At 40.2% G+C, this 18,368-nt stretch overlaps 1 protein-coding gene across 1 annotated transcript in view; it reads left to right on the top strand.

Annotated features, from left to right (window-relative positions):
* SYNPO2 (synaptopodin 2) overlaps positions 1 to 18,368 on the top strand; it is a 184,284-nt gene that overhangs the window by 133,264 nt on the left and 32,652 nt on the right. Inside the window, exons 2-4 of the mRNA XM_049786839.1 lie at positions 4,545 to 4,696; positions 9,321 to 10,129; positions 14,212 to 16,391. Coding sequence (XP_049642796.1) covers positions 4,545 to 4,696; positions 9,321 to 10,129; positions 14,212 to 16,391 — 3,141 coding nt within the window. The remainder of the gene's footprint in view (positions 1 to 4,544; positions 4,697 to 9,320; positions 10,130 to 14,211; positions 16,392 to 18,368) is intronic.

Below are 18,368 nucleotides of genomic sequence, written 5' to 3' on the forward strand. Positions count from 1 at the left end.
TGAGTAATACATTCTCTGAGCACTAATGATTTGGACTTACTATAAAAATTACTAGTGACTTACTCTTATTTCAACTTGTATATTTCATATTTACAAATGCAGAATTTTATTGGAATTAGAATCTTTTCTCATGCGTAACAATGCTATGCAATTACATGAATTCTAAAACTTACATAATTATATGCCATTTTTATACACTGATAAATGTATATTCTTCATAATCTACTTATAAATAAGACCATATTGGGGAAGTGGACTGATTTGGGGATAAATCCTGTACTGTCATCTTCATTGGGTTTAATAATCAAAATATAAAAGAGAAAAAGAATAGCCCTTCAGAAAAACTTTTGTGGCAAGTTGACTATTTTATATGAGTTCCAGAGGTAAAAACATTTCCTGATGTGCAGATAAGTGTAAAAGGTCAGTAAAATACAATGACAACAGTTGATTCTGGCTGTTGGCCTTAAAATGGATGCTAATGACTGCTATGTTAACCATTAAAAGCTCCCCTTGACAAGTATAATAATGAAATTCATTTCCCCTAGTTAAACAATACATTGTTTGGATGATGAACAACTCTGATAAGCTGGGAACTTAATTTTGAAGGGCTGAATTTTCATATGACTCCACAAACTCATGAAGCCTCTTAAAACTAATACAACTTATTTTTGATAAAGGTACTTCCTCCCCAAGATTATACCTCTATTTTATAAAATAAAACCCTTTCTGTGCTCCCAAAGAATGGATTTTTAGTTAATATTCTAGCATATTAGACTTTACTGAATTAATTTTATGCTTTAAAATATGCTTTATTATTCAACTAATCTTGTTAAAAGTACATTTAAATTAATTAAATGTAAAAAAGAGCTCTAATTTAAATAGTCACAACACTTTTACATGATTTTTTAATTGAAATATTTCATGAAGTAAAAAAGAAGCTGTTTGTTTAGTAGTTAAATAGGTATGGGTCTTAAATATAGGAGAACATTTGCTTCCTTATTTCTCTTATTGGTTCCTTTTCTCCCTGAAAATAATTGAGTTAATTTACTTTTGCAATAATTAGTATGCTTTTTCAAAGTAAAGGAATTGAATTGAATTCTTAGTAAAGAGGAAAGTCTTTTGTAGCTTTTAATTTATGGCAGTAGAAGAATGGGTCCTGAAATTTGAAATTATTTCCATGTTTAATATGCTGCCACTTTGGCATGTAATAAAAATATTCTTTTATTTTCAAGATCAACACTTAAAATGTAAATGTACTTGGCTATATAAACCTGAATACTGTATCATTCAATATGGTAGCATTTAATATCTTATCAAAAATTGGTATCCAGCTATAGTAAGAAATTAAAATGTACTTTATGCCCTATCAAAAGTAAATCTGGCAATAAATACATTCTTCAAGCTGCTTGTTTGTTTTTGACTTCTCTTGACTCAGAACATTTTTTTAAACTTTATTGATTGATTGATTGATTTGTTTTTGGGCCACATCCAGCAGCACTCAGGGGTCACTCCTGGCTCTGTACTCAGAAACCGGCCCTGGCAGGCTGGGGGACCATATGAGAGATGCCAGGAATAGAACCGGGCCCATCCCAGGTTGACCTCATGCAAGGCAAATGCCCTACTGCTGTGCTATCTCTCCAGCCCCAGACTCAAAACATTTTAAAAAACAAACATTTTTAAGGATCTTTTAAAATGGAGGCTACACACAGCAGTACTTGGGGGCCACTAGGGATTGGCATTGAGTGGGGGGAATGCCTTGCAAATGCCAGAATATGTGTGCCCTATCACTTGAGATACTTCAACAGTCCATAGATTCAGACTTCGATTGTTATAGTCTGAATGGGATCCCTGTGGCAGAAAATATCTAGATTAATGTTCCTTTTGTGGGGGCTTGCTCCTAACCCAGGAACCACTCCCAGAAATACTTGACCAACTAAGCCAGTGGTACAATGCAAGTCACTGAGAATGCAGTGCTGTTTGGCCCTATTGTGCCAGGGAACGTAGGACCACACTAGCAGTATTCAAGTCTCTTCAGCACCACTCTCAGTGATGCTTATTTTTTTTATTTCGTCTTTGTATTGAAATCATTGTGATTTACAAAGTCCTTCATAGTTGGATTTTCATACATACAATGAATCAGGGCCAATCCCACCACCAGTGTCAACCTTCCTCCACCATGTTTCCAGAGTGTATCCCAACCATCACCTTTTGCCACTCAGGTAATGTAACACCCATTTAAAGTTTAGATTGTTAGGGGTTGGGTATCTTGATTTCATTGTTGTTGATTTTGGCTTGGATATTTGATTCTGTCCTTTTTTTCTTTTCCTCCACCAATGTACCTGAGACCGCTTGGCCCCTAGTCTCCATCTTTTCAGATTTGTGTTTCTCCTCCTCCACTCAATTTCTTTCTTTCTCCTTGCTATACAAATAGAATTGAAAGTGGTCTTAAAACTGGAACTGTCTGAGATATGAGCAATAAAAATTGGAAATGGGAGGTGGGGGCATGGCTTTGGAAAAATGGTGTAAAGAGATTTTTTCTTTTTTGGTTTTTGGGTCATACCCGGCAGCACTCAGGGGTTACTCCTGGCTCTACGCTCAGAAATCGCCCCTGGCAGGCACGGGGGACCATATGGGATGCCGGGATTCAACCCACTGTCCTTCTGCTTGAAAGGCAAACACCTTACCTCCATGCTATCTCGCCGGCCCCTAAAGAGACTTTTTTAACTCTATGGTGGGGCAGGGATGGTGTAGTAGTCCACAACTCTGAAAGAATAGCTTCCATGTTAAACTGAGACAATTCAATTAAAAATTAAAATAAAAAACTAAAATAAAACTGAGATGGTATGAGTATAATCACAATAAGTGGTTCACTGAGAACTGTTCAGCTCACATCATAAAATGAAATTAAACTCATTCATTTCACTTAGGGTCCCAGCAGGAAATATGCAGCCTGCTCAGAGGTATAATTAAATATTTAATGCTTTAATGTAACTATCAATGCTGGGAGTAAAGACAGGCTGAAGCAAACCCACAAATGTCAATGAAGTACCCCCAGAGCAGGAAGCTGTTATTACCCTCAGGTCTGGCAATGCAAGGATTCAGTTTGTGTTACTGGAAGGTAAATGTCTGCATTTAGGCCTAGTGGAGGGCACTCTTGACTGAGACTGGAACTGCTTAGAAAGATGAACAGAGTCATGGCCAGATTGCAGCCCAGCATGTCCAATGGGGAGAACATTTTGATCTCTCATTCCTTTGTTCTTTGATCTCTTTCTGAACACATCTCTTTGATCCAGTTCACCCTGGAGCTGGCATACATGGGACCCCGTCAGTGCTCTCTCTAGAAGCCAGTCCTCTTGCTGGTACAGAATTGGGTTGGATCTTTCAACACAGCAATTACCATTGTCCTAAAACATGACATATAAAACTCCCATTAGTCCTCATGAGGGAGCTGGTGTGAGCTCAGCATTTACTCCTCAGAATGTCTTTTCTTCTAGGTTGTTTACACTCTCTGCTAGATGTACAGGCTGCTTATTATGCATCATTCTGAACTGGAGTATGACAGAGTTCAAATAGCAGTGATGTTTTTCCTTTTACTTTCAAAAATTAATTTCTTCTGTTTATGCTGAAGTTTACCAAGCACGTGTCATAAGTTATTTATAAAATCCAATATGTTTCTCTTTAACTTTTGCTCTTAGGGCTACCCATTATTCTGGTATGGTTTCATGAGTATATTGTACTACAAAATTCCTTCTGAACCCATCATTGTACTTTCTATCTGCATTTTACTATCAGTGTTGTGCTCACCTTGGCAATGTGAGGTGGTTTTGTCATTTTATTTCAATAAGAGCTATCACTTTTAAATCATGATCAAACTTTACAAAAAGAGTCACTATTTTTAATGGATATTCATTTATAATTCCATAGTCTTCAGTATCCCTTCGTCTTGTAATTTTCGGGAACTATACACAGTCATATTCAGAAGCTACTCTTGGCCATTGTGTTGGGGGTTTGGGCAACCATGTGGTACTGGGGATTGAACCTAAGGATGCCTTATGGAAAAATCCTTCATGTAAAGCATGATTTCTAATACTCTGAGCTACCTCCCTCTAGGCTTTGTTTTACATTAGTTTCTTTACCATAGATTTATTTTCTTTGCCTTTTTTTGTTTGTTTGTTTGTTTGTTTGCAATCTGTGAATTAAATGATGATTTTTAGGATATTTAATAAAAATGTGTGTGAGAAAGACAGGGGTGGAAAATATACACAATGGTCTTATAGGGTCCTATAGTTAATTTAAAATCATAATTGAGGTGATGGTTTATAAATATATCTACCTCTCCATAACTGAAAGGTATAAAGAATGATGTATTATCAAGGTATGGTGGAAGGGAGCACTCTGGGCTGTCCTTGAAGGACCAGCGGTTGCCAGGGATCAAACTTGGAGCTCTCCAAGCATGAACCCCAACCCTTTGGGTCATTTGCCAGGTATCATGCATGAGTTTGTAATTGATCCTATGACTGACTCTTGTCTCTATGTTCACTCAGATTCGAAGCCAGAGCAAAGCTTCTGGGTCTGGGCTTCGTGAGGGAGATGAAGTGGTTTCTATCAATGGAAATCCCTGTGCAGACCTCACCTACCCAGAAGTCATCAAGCTCATGGAGAGTGTGATGGACTCTCTCCAAATGCTCATCAAAAGGTACAGATGAATTTGACTAGATGTTTTCTTTTGAAGCTATATGGGAACTGCTGTAGCTTCTGTAACATATTTGTCATTCATAGGGAAGTTGGAGGTACTCCTTAGAAGGAATTATTAAAATGAGAAAACTGCAGGGTTTAAAAAATAGTTCTAATCAACTAAAATTTCTAGCTAAATGAGAATTAGCTTGAATGTCCTTCGTTCTTTAAAAATATTTATTTATTAATTTTGGGCTACACCTGGCAGTACCCAGGGATCATTCTTGACAGTGTTTGGGGGACCATTTGCTGGGGATTGTCCTGGGTCAGCTGGGTACAAGGCAATAGCTTTATCCATTCTACTATCTTGCCAAACTTTGAAAATACTAGATATTTTAGACTAGAAATCTTAGTTTATTGAAAAGAGTTGATTTCTTCTAAGTCAAGATTTTGTGGATAAGGCTTACTAAGTTATAATTTCAAGAGTCCTAAAAAAGAATTAAAAATGTTTACACTGCACAGTATGGTAGTTTTAAAAGAAAGAGAATGTCTAAGAGAAGTCAGATCTTTAAAGGAATTAAGTAATAGTAGAACAATTTGAGTATTAGCAGAAGGATATGGTAAAAAAGAGGATTTTGAACCAGTAGTTAAAGTCACCTGGCAAGTTGATCTATCCAGATACCCTCTCCTTACTTTGGGGCTCAGATTCTGTTTCCTCAATAGAACCCAGTTTCTTTTCATGTGAGGCTGTAGGTTTATAAATATAGGTATGTATAAATAAATGTATAAATAAATAATAAATGTATAATACAATTTTTAAAAATAATGATAAATGTATAAATAAATGTAGGTGTAAATCTCATGACCACAAACACACATGTAGACATAAACTTTACACATAAAAACAAATGAAAATATCCATGAGGGCAATGTAATAATCTGTAGCATCAACTTTTACAGTTTATAAATCACAATACAGTTTTCATTAATTACAGCTGACCATTCTATTAAATGCAGAAAGGAAAGTTCCAACTTTATGGAGAATAACTTTCAGGCATAAAGCTCATCTGGACTCTCAGATTCCCTAAGCTTTGCCTTAATTCTGCAGCAATGCTACATACAGTCTTATTTCTCTGATAATCATTCAATATGATTTTATTTCTCTATCAGCACAACAAGTTTCTACTGCCCCCAAATTTTGAAAATAGAAAGAAATCTAGCATTACTTTGCAAATCTCAGAGTTGGATTTGCAGTAATTAAATGTATGGAGTGTATACATTTGTTTTTTTTTTTAATGATGCATATATGTTAGAATGCACTGTTACTTCAACTTAAAAATATTTATCCATAAATCTCAGTGCTTAAACCCTTGGAGTCATTCTTTTTATTCTTTTTTTTTTTTAATAAATATGCTGTTTGCTTTTTAAAGACAACAGTTGTACTGCCAACAGTATTCCAGCACCATTACCTTATATAAATCTCTGAGGTATTTGAAGAGTTTCTTCTCTGGGAGATATGATTGTATACCCAAATGAGGAAAAACCTTTTCTAGTGTATTTATTTCCTTTTTAAGTCATGTGTCTTTACTAATTTATTAGACCAGTTTCTTTGGAATATGGTCATGTTCTGGGACATCCTCTACTAGAACTTGTTTTGACATTATCATGGAAATCCTTGGTGGTTTAAAGCTGAGACATAAATTCAGAACTGCATCCAGAACTAAATGCCTGAGTTCTATGCTCCTTTCAATGACTTATATATGAATTATATATTAATTTTGTTTTAAATATTTACATAGTCAGAGCTTGGGAAATTGCTCAAGGGGCTGAGAGCAACTTCTGCATGCAGGAGCCTCAGATTTAATCCCTGGCACTGAATGCTCTCCCAAGCAACTGAAGTAGAAGTTAGCTCCCAACTACCTTGAGGGTGACCCAAAAGCCACACATACAAAAACAGTATTTACACAATCATTAATTGATAAAATTAAAAAGTTGAATCTCAAAATCAGCCCAAAGGCTGTCATCATCATCACTAACACCAACACCACCACTTTTTAGATGCTGAACATATTATTATTTTTTTTTTTTATTTTTTGTCGGGCCCGGAGAGATAGCACAGTGGTGCTTGCCTTGCAAGCAGCCGATCCAGGACCAAAGGTGGTTGGTTCGCCCGGTGTCCCATATGGTCCCCCATGCCTGCCAGGAGCTATTTCTGAGCAGACAGCCAGGAGTAACCCCTGAGCACCGCCGGGTGTGACCCAAAAACAAAAAAAAAAATTGTCTTTTGGGGCCATACAAGGTGGTTTTTATTGCTTACTTCTGGTTTTGCATTTGGAGATCATTCCTGGCATGTTCCAGGGACCATTTGGGATACTGGGGATTGAACCTGTCCAAGGAAAGCACCTTTATAATCTTGTTTCAGTCCCCTGAATTTTTTTGAAAGTATATATTATATAACAGCCACCATTAGTAGAGGACAAGTGTTTTACTTTTCCTTGAAAACTTCCTAGAGATAGTTGGGTCAGAGTTTATTAAATATTACTTTAAGATGAGCCAAAGATTAGGACTGGAGAGCTAGTACAGTGGGCAAGATGTTTGCCTTGCTTATAGCTCACTTAGGTTTGCTTCCTGAGCCCCTGATTGATCTCCTGAGCCCCACTAAGAGTGGTCCTTGAGCAAATAAATACCTGAGCACTGCCAGGTATTTAAAAAGGGGCCAGGGATGTAGTTCAGTGGTAGACAATATAGTTTGAATGTTTGATGAAGCCCTGGGTTCAATTCCTATCACCACCACAAATAATAATAAATATTTCTTAATATTATATTTCTGTTAACTTAAACTTTTTAAAATTTTATTAGTTTTATTTATAAAATTTATATATAATAAATATATTTATATAACTTTATTTATAAACTTTATTAATTTTACTAAAATGCTAAGATAAAAGTTCTATAATCATGAAAAATTTATCTTAGAATTAAATATGTGTAGATAGAATGATTGTTTGATTTAAAGCCTTTAACTCTTTTATATTTTCCCATATATATCTATATGTAAATGGATATATATGTATATGTATATATATATGTGTGTGTATATATGTATTTATCTGAGGCTACCAACAAAAGTTAACATTTAACCAGTTTGCTTGTTCTGTAGTATGTAATACTGGAACAAATTCAAACTACTCTCTTTTCAGCATCATAATTGATTGCTAACATAATTTGAAGTGATTTAATCCACTTTTGTCCTGACGCTTCCTAAATTAAAGCTCCCTGACCTTTTATTACCCTCAATTCAGTTGCAGAGTGTATTTATCATTTTATATAAGGAAAGATCTAATTTTCTGTCATTATATTTTTAAAATATTGAATAATAATGTTTCCTATATTTCCAGAAGTATTTGTATATTGCCAGAATATTCCTATATTAGCAGAAGTATCTATTTGCACAGAGAAAGATACACTTCAATGGTTCTTACTTTGTTTTTATTTTGCTAACTGCAATTGAAATCAAAGTTAGTAGTAATTATTTTAAAGTTTGGTTTAAATTTTATCACCACACATAATCTAAGGTAAATTTCCCTAGTGGAATGGAAGTAAGAGCTTCCTTTCTTCAACTGATGATTCTACACAAATCCAGGTATATTTTGAGAGAGAGAAAGAGAGAGAGAGAGCTTTTGTTGCTTTCTAAAGACAAACCTTACAAATAAAGACTGGAAGGCAACTCATACAGCTGTTTTGTGAATGATATTCTAAAAGAAACTGAAAGTTTTATAATTTTCGCAATAAGTTTTCAACTCCTAGATAACAGTGGTTTTATTATGTTGGGGCTTGGGGTGGGGGTGGGGGCTTTTGTTATGTTTTGCAAACTTAAATTTGCAAAACCAAGGGCAGAATCCAATGGAATGCAGTGCCACAGCTCTGGCGTCTTTCACTGAGAGATAAAGGAACAATCTGACTTCAGACCTAAAAGGAAAATGCTGCAAGAGACAGGTTCAAATAGAAGAAAGGGAGAGGTCTCAGATTATAAATATCCTATGACTCAGTGATTCATTGCAGCATGGAATAGATTTCTCTTTACACAAGAGTACTGGGCTGGGGTCCACCTATTGCAAAACACACTCACTGGTGCTTTAAAAACAGTTTCTGCTCCATTCTTTTCAAGAAAGCATAACTTCTAAAAACAGGGCTTGCATTATCTGTGTATTAATATTGAGCTGAAACTGCTGAATTATGTGACTTTATAATATCCCAACTTAAACTCAGCCAATAAAACAACAAAATGTTTTGTCTTTCTATTAGCAGCACAGGATTTCTTTTTGGAAAGACTCAAATAATTATAGATAGAGAGTATCCATAGTTGCCATAAACTTGCGCTGCTTTTTAAAACGTTGGATTTAGGATCCATAATCTTTTGTAAGCACTTTGGCTTTGCTTTAAAGACAAGTATATTTGGAAGATCTGTAAGTGCTGTAAGGTTATAAACATGTTGCCCAATTTCTTTTTTCAGCTAGGTTGCAGTTGACATTTAAGAGAAAATGTTTTTACTGTATCATGTATTAGGCATCATAAAAGTGTCAGGAAGCTCTTTGGCAGGTGGAACACACAGATTTAACTGTCTGGAATGATGTTTCTGTGTGCAGATCTTCGAGTGAGATAAATGAGACTCCGACCCCTGAAGCTGAAAACAACAGCCATGAGCTTCTTACCCATGAGGGGTATGTGGAAAGTACCACCCTGCAGATTCGACCAGCCACAAACTCTGGGCAGAGCAGAGAGTTCTCCAGCGGCCCCACACAGAGTAAAGCTTCCCTCACTAAGGATGGAGAAAATGGTCCAGAATGCCTAGGAAGCGTAAGAGAAGACGCAAGCTTGAGCACCCCTGTGGACCCCCACATGCCGGATTCCCAGAGAGGATACCAAGCAGAGGAAACTCTCATACAGGAGAAGGCAGCAGAGGGGCGACCAGGGGCCATGGTGGAGCTCCAGTTGTCCCTCTCACAGCACAAGGGCTTCAGTGCCCCAGAGGAGACTCGCCTGAATGCTACCAAATCCCAGTCTCCTGACCCAGACCCCACCTTAGCGCACAACAGCAATGCCCACCTCCAGCCATTGCCCACTGAGGAGCAACGGGGCCCTTCCCTGAGATCCAGCAAGACTATTCAGCTCTCTAGTGGCCCAGACTTGAGAGTGGTTCAGGGAGGCGAGACCCGAGACATGGGGCTGTCACGAGTGGCTGTGATCCTCAACTGCTCTGACAAGCAGCAGGTGGAAGGGTGCAGGCTGCAGACAGGAAAGGGGTGTGTGGATTCTCCCGGGGAAGGAGGGCAGTCCGAAGCACCTCCTTCTCTGGTATCCTTTGCAGTCTCATCAGAAGGCACAGAGCAGGGGGAAGAGCCCCGCTCTGAAAGGGATCATAGCAGACCTCACAAGCACAGAGCACGCCACGCACGTAAGTCCTGCCTGAAAGCAACTGCGGGGCGGGGGAAAGGGGGCTTGGGAATTGAGGGCATTTGCTGCTGCTTCCTCTGCAGGGATCATTCATTGAAAAAGAATTTTTTCCATAACTCTCTGATTGACTTTCTTAAAGAAAATGTTTCTGAATGCACAAAGTAGTAAATGTGAAATTGTGGAGAATACCACTTTCTACATTACATTTAAATTTTGTAGTAGATATAAAAGCTTTTAATGTGCTTGCTTTTATCACCCCCCTATCCCCAAGGCACAGGAACTGTTCAAGCAAATATTGCTCTTGTGCCGGTTTGACTTGTCTCTGAGTGTTACAATATTTCATGTTAAAATAGCATCCCGAGTATTTGAGGTCAAGGGATCTCTGAGTTTAACCGTCAGAAACTGTTGCATTCACTGCTGAATGATCTGTAAAATTCAGGCTCCACCACTGATACTAAAAGTACACCCTCTTTTGGAAAAAAAGAAAAAGTCATTGTGCAGCTTGATGATGCTTGCAGAAGTGAGTTTGACAGACAAGGACATATGGAAAATGGAGCAGTTACTTGATCCTCAACGTTTTGTAAGACTTCACTCGACTACAAGTGTCCGTCTACCTTCTAGACACAGAAGTTACACTCTCAGGCCAAGTGGAGATATTTAAATGTCTCCAAACCCCAAATATATTTCAAATCAAGGAATTCTAGTGGCATTTTTGTTTCTCAAGGGAGCTATTACAGAACAGAGAGAGAGAGTTCAGAATGGCAATTAGGTTTTATGACTTTTAAAAACATTTTTTCCATGTCTCTATATTCTCTGAAAATTCTGTAATTTAACTTGAGAGGATGTAAATCCTGAATGGTAAAGGTGAAAAAATAAAGAAAAAGAAATAAAAGAAAGGTCAAGGCACATCAATGTATAATTGATCCATAACAGTAGTAAACAGTCCTTCAAATTAATATCTTAATATACCTGAAACTAACTGGAGTCTATAAAATGATATTACTTTAATAATAATTTATCTTAGAACTGTAGAAATCACTCAAAGGGCTGACCACGTACTTTTATGCAGGACTCCATGATTTGATCCCTGGCAGCACATGTTCCTCTGGGCCACTGAACTGGGAGTGACCCCTGAACACACAGTAGAGAGTAGCCCCTGAGCATTGCTGGGTGTGACTCCAAAGAGTAAGAACAACAATCAAGTTTGAACAAAAACTTTAAATGTTTTGAACCAGGAGCTTGGGAGATAGTTCAAGTGGCTAGTGTGCAGGTTCTGTCTGCAGGTGGCCCAGGTTTGATCCTTGGCTCTTGTATGGAAGCACTGCCAACCACCTAGCTGGGAGGAGCCTCAAGCACTGCCAGTTGTGAACCCAAAACAGAAAAACTAAAACAACCATAACCAAAACACCAGTACCACCAACTAATGTAAACCAATGAGATGCCAGCCTTGTAGAAGTCTTTGAATTTAGAAAAGTCAGTAGGAGCCCCCTCCCATGTTGCATATCGTGTTTTTAAATTATTGTAATTTTTCAAAGCATATTTTAGTATAACCATTTGCAGCTTTATTGGCAAGCACTGCTAATCATTCCTTATATGTGGAGTATATTAGACACGTGTGAGAAGACAGCACTCACATACTTCAAGTGTTACCAGTGAAGTCAGCAATAACTGTGCAACTGTGACTGTCAGTTTAATAAGTTGTATAACACTCATCAGAAAAGGAATTACTTTCAGGAATTTAGGACCATACGTCAGTATTTTCTCTAAATATTGAGCCTTATTTTGTTTAAAAAATTATTTCTCTGATTACATTTTATTTAAAAAATATAACTAGTATGTCTAATATTTTATTGATAAAAGGCACCTCATTTTCTTTTTTTTTGTTTTTTTTTTGTTTTTTTGGGTTTTTTTTGTTTTGTTTTGTTTTTGGGTCAAACCAGCAGCACTTAGGGGTTACTCCAGTCAGGCACAGGGGATTATATGGGATGCCAGGATTTAAACTACCATTGGTCCTGGATCGGCTATGTGCAGGCAAATGCCCTACTTCTATACTGTTTCTCTGGCCCCTGAACACCTCATTTTCAATCACAAAATAGTCCAAAACTTTTCTGAAATTTTTCTTTTTAGGAAATCAAAAATGTTTTGTGTGATCCAAGATATTATTAATCGGTATTATAATTAATTTGCTAAAAATCATTTTTAGCAATGCAATATAATTTAAAAAGTAGATAGAAATTATATCTTAAAGCCATTAAAATTTTTTTTAAATGTAGGGGTTGGAGAAATAGCACAGTGGCATTTGCCTTGCAAGCAGCCGGTCCAGAACCTAACGTGGTCGGTTCGAATCTCGTCGTCTCATATGGTCCCCGGTGCCTGCCAGGGGCTATTTCTGAGCAGATAGCTAGGAGTAACCACTGAGCACCATCAGGTGTAGCCCAAAAAACAAAACAAAAGAAAAAATTTTAAATGTGTAATTTCTACATCAGGCTGTGTGTGTGATTTTGGGGCCACATCTCATGACGTTCAGGGGTTACTCCTGACTCTGCTCTCAGAAATTACTCCAGGCTGGCTCAGGGGACCATATGAACTGGGGATTGAACCCAAGTTTATTGTGTGTAAGGCAAAAGCCCTACCCACTTTGGTATCGCTTGGGCCCTCTGCATCAGTCTTTATCTGCAATTTGTTACCTTAATTTCTAAATTTACCCAGGATTTGCACTTATTTCCATTAAATCTAAAGTGCTATTATTTCCAAAATTGCAATACGTATATAAACTTATTTCTGTAGATAACACTGCAGCTAACAATTCTTGCATGTATTCACAGTGATGTAAGATTGTGAATCATTATCACTGATGCAGTACTTGCAATTAGTATTCATCTTGTGTTAAAATAATCAAATAGCTTTGAGTGAATGGTAGAGGTATCAAAGTTTTGACAAAGGAATTTAAACATTTAATTTTATTATAATCAAATATTTAGGCAACTGACATTTCCTCATCTTGTAGTTTGCTAATTATTTTCAGCCACACCTATTGGTGCTCAGAGGTCACTCGCTGTGCTTAGGGGATCACCAGGAGCTGTGGCCAGATCCCTGATTGAAAAACTTTATGCACCAGGCCTCTGGGCTGCCTTTCTGATTTTTGGTTTTGGTTTTGGTTTTGAGCTGGCCATGACTCTTGAGCAAAGCAAGAGGCCTCCAAGGCCATGTCCAGGGTGCAAGGGAGGGTCTGTGGACTGAGACACTGGATCCTTTTCCATGCCAGGCTGTCTTCCTGGAGCTTCACTCCACTTTTTAAATATTTCTTACAGGCTTTTCCTAATATAGAGCAACAAGTTAGGCCTTGTTTTTAATAAAATATTTGTTTGTTTTGTTTCTTTGGGGGTTTTTTGGGGGGTGGGGGTGGGACAACATCCTATTATGCTCAGGGGTTACTCCTGGCTATGTGCTCAGAAATTGCTCCTGTCTTGAGGGACCATATGGAATGCACGGGATTGTACTAGGTCTGTCCTGCATCAGCTGCATGCAAGGCAAATGCTCTACCGCTGTGCTATCGCTCCGGCCCCATTTTTCACAAAATATTATGTCAAATTATTTCCTTTTCAATTTTGATTTTTCTTATTTACTGACATTTTCACTAATCAATATTCATTGCTAAAACATAAGGTTCTATTTGGAGACAAATTGAGACATTTATTCCAATCAGCATATATAAAAACATTCCCATGAACAAGTGAAACAGAATTATATAGAGTTCTATCTGTGCATTTGTGTGTTACTGCAGAAATAAACATGTTAACAGAACTACGGTTCTGTCAGAATTCAGTAGCCATCTTCTACCTGTAGAAAACCTGGGTTTGATTCCTGGTGGTACCACTTGGCCCCTAAAGCATTAGGAGTGAATCCTGAGCTAAGCAATAGCCCCAAACAGAATCAGATGTGGTCAATAAGTAATAATAATGTGTTAGCTAGTTGCTGAACAAGTCTTTTTCCACATTTATTGTCCTGGGTAGAGCCTGTTTCTAGAGTGCCCTGGAGTCTGCTTGACTATGTTGCTCAGTGTCACTTTTGTACTTCCTCTAGGGCTCCGGAGGAGTGAAAGCCTGTCGGAAAAGCAGGTGAAAGAAGCCAAATCTAAATGCAAAAGCATCGCTCTCCTGCTGACAGATGCTCCCAACCCCAACTCCAAGGGGGTGTTGATGTTTAAGAAGCGGCGGCTCAGAGCCAGGAAGTACACCCTCGTCAGCTACGGCACTGGGGAGCTTGACCGGGGCACAGGAGAGGAGCAGGAGGAGGAAGACAACACCGAGGAGATCTCCGAAGCGGCCTTTCTGGGTGCCAGCGAATCCGAGGTGGACGAGGAGCTAGTCTCAGACACCGAGGACAGCAGGCAAGTGTTGAACTTTGACTGGGACTTGGGACTGGTGGACATTGAGAAGAAGCTGAACAGAGGTGACAAGATGGAGATGCTGCCTGACACTACAGGCAAAGGGGCCCTCATGTTTGCCAAGAGGAGGGAAAGGATGGAGCAGATCACGGCCCAGAAGGAGGAGGAGAGGGCGGGTGGCATGCCAGAGGTGGGCCCGCCCGGCAGCCTGACAACCCTGACTTCTTACCAGAGGAAGGAGGAGGCTGTGAGCACGCAGAGCTCAGTGAGCAAAAGCTACATCGAGGTGACGCAGGGCCTGGCCCACATGCCCCAACAGAATGGCTTGAGTGGAGGGCCCGGGACCCCAGAAGCACACCGGATGACGCCTGTGAACAGAACGGCTAAACCTTTCCCAGGGTCCCTGCACCAGCCAGCAGCTCCCTTCTCCCCAACCCATAATCTAACAAATCCTGTTGCTGGCTTCCCAACACCGCCGCCATATTCTGCAGTCACCCCTCCACCTGAGGCCTTCTCCCAAGGGGCCTCAAGTCCCACTGGTGGCCCCGCACCGCCGCCTCCGTGGCCACAGCCTGCCCCTTGGTCCCAACTGGGCTTCTATGATGCACCCGAGCGCATTGCTTCCCGGGATGAGCGCATCTCAGTGCCAGCGAAAAGAACAGGCATCCTGCAGGAGGCCAAAAGAAGGAGCACCACCAAGCCCATGTTCACGTTCAAGGAGCCCAAAGTGAGCCCCAACCCGGAGCTCCTGTCCCTGCTGCAGAATGCAGAAGGGAAGAAGGGTGCTGGAGCTGGAGGTGATTCTGGCCCCGAGGAAGACTACCTCAGTTTGGGCGCTGAGGCTTGCAACTTCATGCAAGGCACCTCGGCTAAACAGAAGACCCCACCCCCCGTGGCCCCCAAACCTGCTGTGAAGTCGACCACCTCTCAGCCTGGGACTCCAGTCTCTCCGGTCTGGTCGCCAGCAGGCGCTCCTACCCAACCCCCAGTCTTCCCCACACCCAGCCCATCGCAGGGCAACTTGGTCTCCTCCATCAAAGTTGCCCAGCCTTCCTTCCCTCCAGCCAGGCCTGCGAGTGTCCAGCATCTGGTTGGTCCCTTCCCGGGTCCAAGGGCGGCAGTGGTCAGTCAGAATTACACACCCAAGCCACCCACAGGTTCCACTCCAACAGCAAATGTGGCCTCGTATGCTGCGTCAGTAGAATCATCCAACGAGCTTCCAGGCATGAGTGGAAAGGGAGCCCAGCTCTTCGCCAAAAGGCAGTCAAGGATGGAGAAGTACGTGGTCGATTCGGACACAGTGCAGGCCCATGCAGCTCGTGCCCAGTCTCCCACTCCGTCTCTCCCTGCCAGCTGGAAGTACTCCTCCAACGTCCGGGCACCGCCTCCCATGGCCTACAACCCCATCCATTCTCCCTCCTACCCACTGGCTGCTATCAAGCCCCAGGCCTCGGCCCCACAGACCCCCAAAATGAACAAGAAGAAGGGCAAAAAACCCCTCAATGCTTTAGATGTCATGAAGCACCAGCCATATCAGCTCAACGCATCCTTGTTCACCTTCCAACCACCAGATGCAAAGGATGGTCTCCCACAGAAGTCACCTGTCAAAGTCAATTCTGCCCAAGCCATGAAACAAAGCCTCCCTCCTCGACCCGTGGGTGCCAGCTCGCCCACTCATGCGCAGGCCTCATCTGTGTACTCCGTGCCAGCCTACAGCTCCCAGCCGGCCTACTATGCTGAGGCCAGCTCTCCAGCCAGCGCCTCCCCAGTGCCTGTGGGTCTTCCTGCCTCTCCAAAGCAAGGATCATCCTCATCATCTTATTTTGTAGCCCCAAGGCCGAAGTTCTCAGCCAAGAAAAGCGGTGTCACCGTTCAGGTGTGGAAACCATCAGTGGTGTGAGAGTAATCTTGTAGCTGAAGTCCAGGGCCCATTTTGCTCTAACCGAATTGTTTGCAGTGTCACTTGAACCCCTGAAAATGCCTAGCAAGTCCTCAGCTTACTTAAGTTCAGATACCACCTGCCATTCTGGGTCCAAAGACAGAAATCTTTTATTTTTTTAATGAGTCAAAATCTAACTCAGGTTAACTTAAAAAAAACATCTATCGGCTTTGCACACTTCAGAAAACCCCAGGACATCCCCAGTAGACATGTACAACTGTATTGAGATGTAAGATTTACATCTTAGATGTAAGAAGTTGTAAGATTTATATTTAAGCCACAGGAAAGACCATGATCAGTGTTACCAAATGTTAGGTCATAGCCTTTAAGTCACAGAGCAACTATGCTTCTATGGTACAGTTTCAAATGTAGTGAAAATGTAACCTGCACTGACCGGAATTTCCTTTTAATGCTGTGCTTTAGCTCTGAAACTGGTGTTAAGACATAAGGATGATATGGAGGAATGGACTCAGCTCTGGGCTCTCAACCTCAGTCACTTGTTTGCTATCTTAGAGAAGAGGCCCTGGGGATTGTTAGAATCTATAGTCTTTAGAGAAGTGAGTAAGAAAGAAGGGGTGTTAATAGTTTCTGCACACTTGTTATGTGTTAGCTTCCTTGCCAAGTATTTTGCATATTTTTAACTCACTTCTGAAGACTTCTCTAAAGTAAAGATGATAGAACCAAGAGGGATGCTAACCTGAGATACTGGTCTATGCTATCCTCTTTTCCTTCTTATGTGAAAAACGGAAAAATCTCCAGTTGCCCCTGGTAGTGGAAATTTGCCTTCCTCTGTGGTGAAGAGTGATAGAGTAAGCCTGATGGTGTTTTTAGAAAAAGGGAAGTGGACTGCAGATAAAGGTAGGCCTGAAGGCTACTCCTAGCAGAGGACCCCTGTGCGTGTGGAGTATAGAGGGAGAGTTCGAGATGAGTAGGTACACTTAAGAACCACCTCACCTATTTCTTTCCTTGTGTTTGTTTTGCCTTTTGAGGACTGCTTCTCCACTGCTCATTGCAGTTATTTTCTTGCACTTTCTATTATTCATGTTTGATGGACCAGGAGGATTTAGGCAAGGTTACCTTGTCAATTTGGAATGGTCCCAGACCATGCCTTGTTCCAGCTGGCTAAGAAGTTTTCATGCCACTGACAGCAAAGCTGAAGATCTTTCTTACCTCTCTCTTAAGTCCAAATCTGACAAACTGCAGAAAACTGTCAATGTAGAGATCCTCAGAGCATTTTGACAGCTCCCAGGAAAGCTATCAACTAAATACAGGAGACATGTTTAGAGACTTCTCAGAAAAGTTTGGCCTGTTTGGAGGGTACATGGTTCTATTTTAGCCCTCTACAATTATCTTTATTCTTGTTCTTTTATTTTCTGCTCTCACTGTTGATCTGCAATGTATTTTTCACTGTCCTAGTAAAACATTACTTTCTTCTGTATTTGCTCATGTATATATTTACAAAACTCCCCCTGTATAAACTGTTCTGACCTGTCATTTCTCTGACGATTCTAACACTCCCAAACATCTGGGTTTCCTCTTTCGAGCTTATACATTTCTGTGTATGTTGTAAAATTGAAAGCTGGTGGTATTTCTAAAACATAATACACAATGAAGTGTTAAGTCACCTACATAACAATGGGGTTGATTCTTTAGCTTTTCTCCTGACTAACCTGCTATTGCCTTTAAGCATAATTTATCTAGAGGTTACAACAGGATGTGCTAGGTCTCTTATTTGCCTTTTTGGGAAATCAATTAGAAAGGGTAATACAGGATAAAGAAAAAAAAAGCAGTCTCTCTATTATATAACACTATTGTTTGATTCCCTTGTTCCCTACAAAGGAAATCCACAGAAGCTGTGGATTTTGCATTCTTTTCTCATAGAACAACCAAAAAAGGATTCTTAAGGTGAAGCAG

The sequence above is a fragment of the Suncus etruscus genome, chromosome 14 (assembly GCF_024139225.1).
Source record: "Suncus etruscus isolate mSunEtr1 chromosome 14, mSunEtr1.pri.cur, whole genome shotgun sequence".
Classification (NCBI taxonomy): domain Eukaryota; kingdom Metazoa; phylum Chordata; class Mammalia; order Eulipotyphla; family Soricidae; genus Suncus; species Suncus etruscus.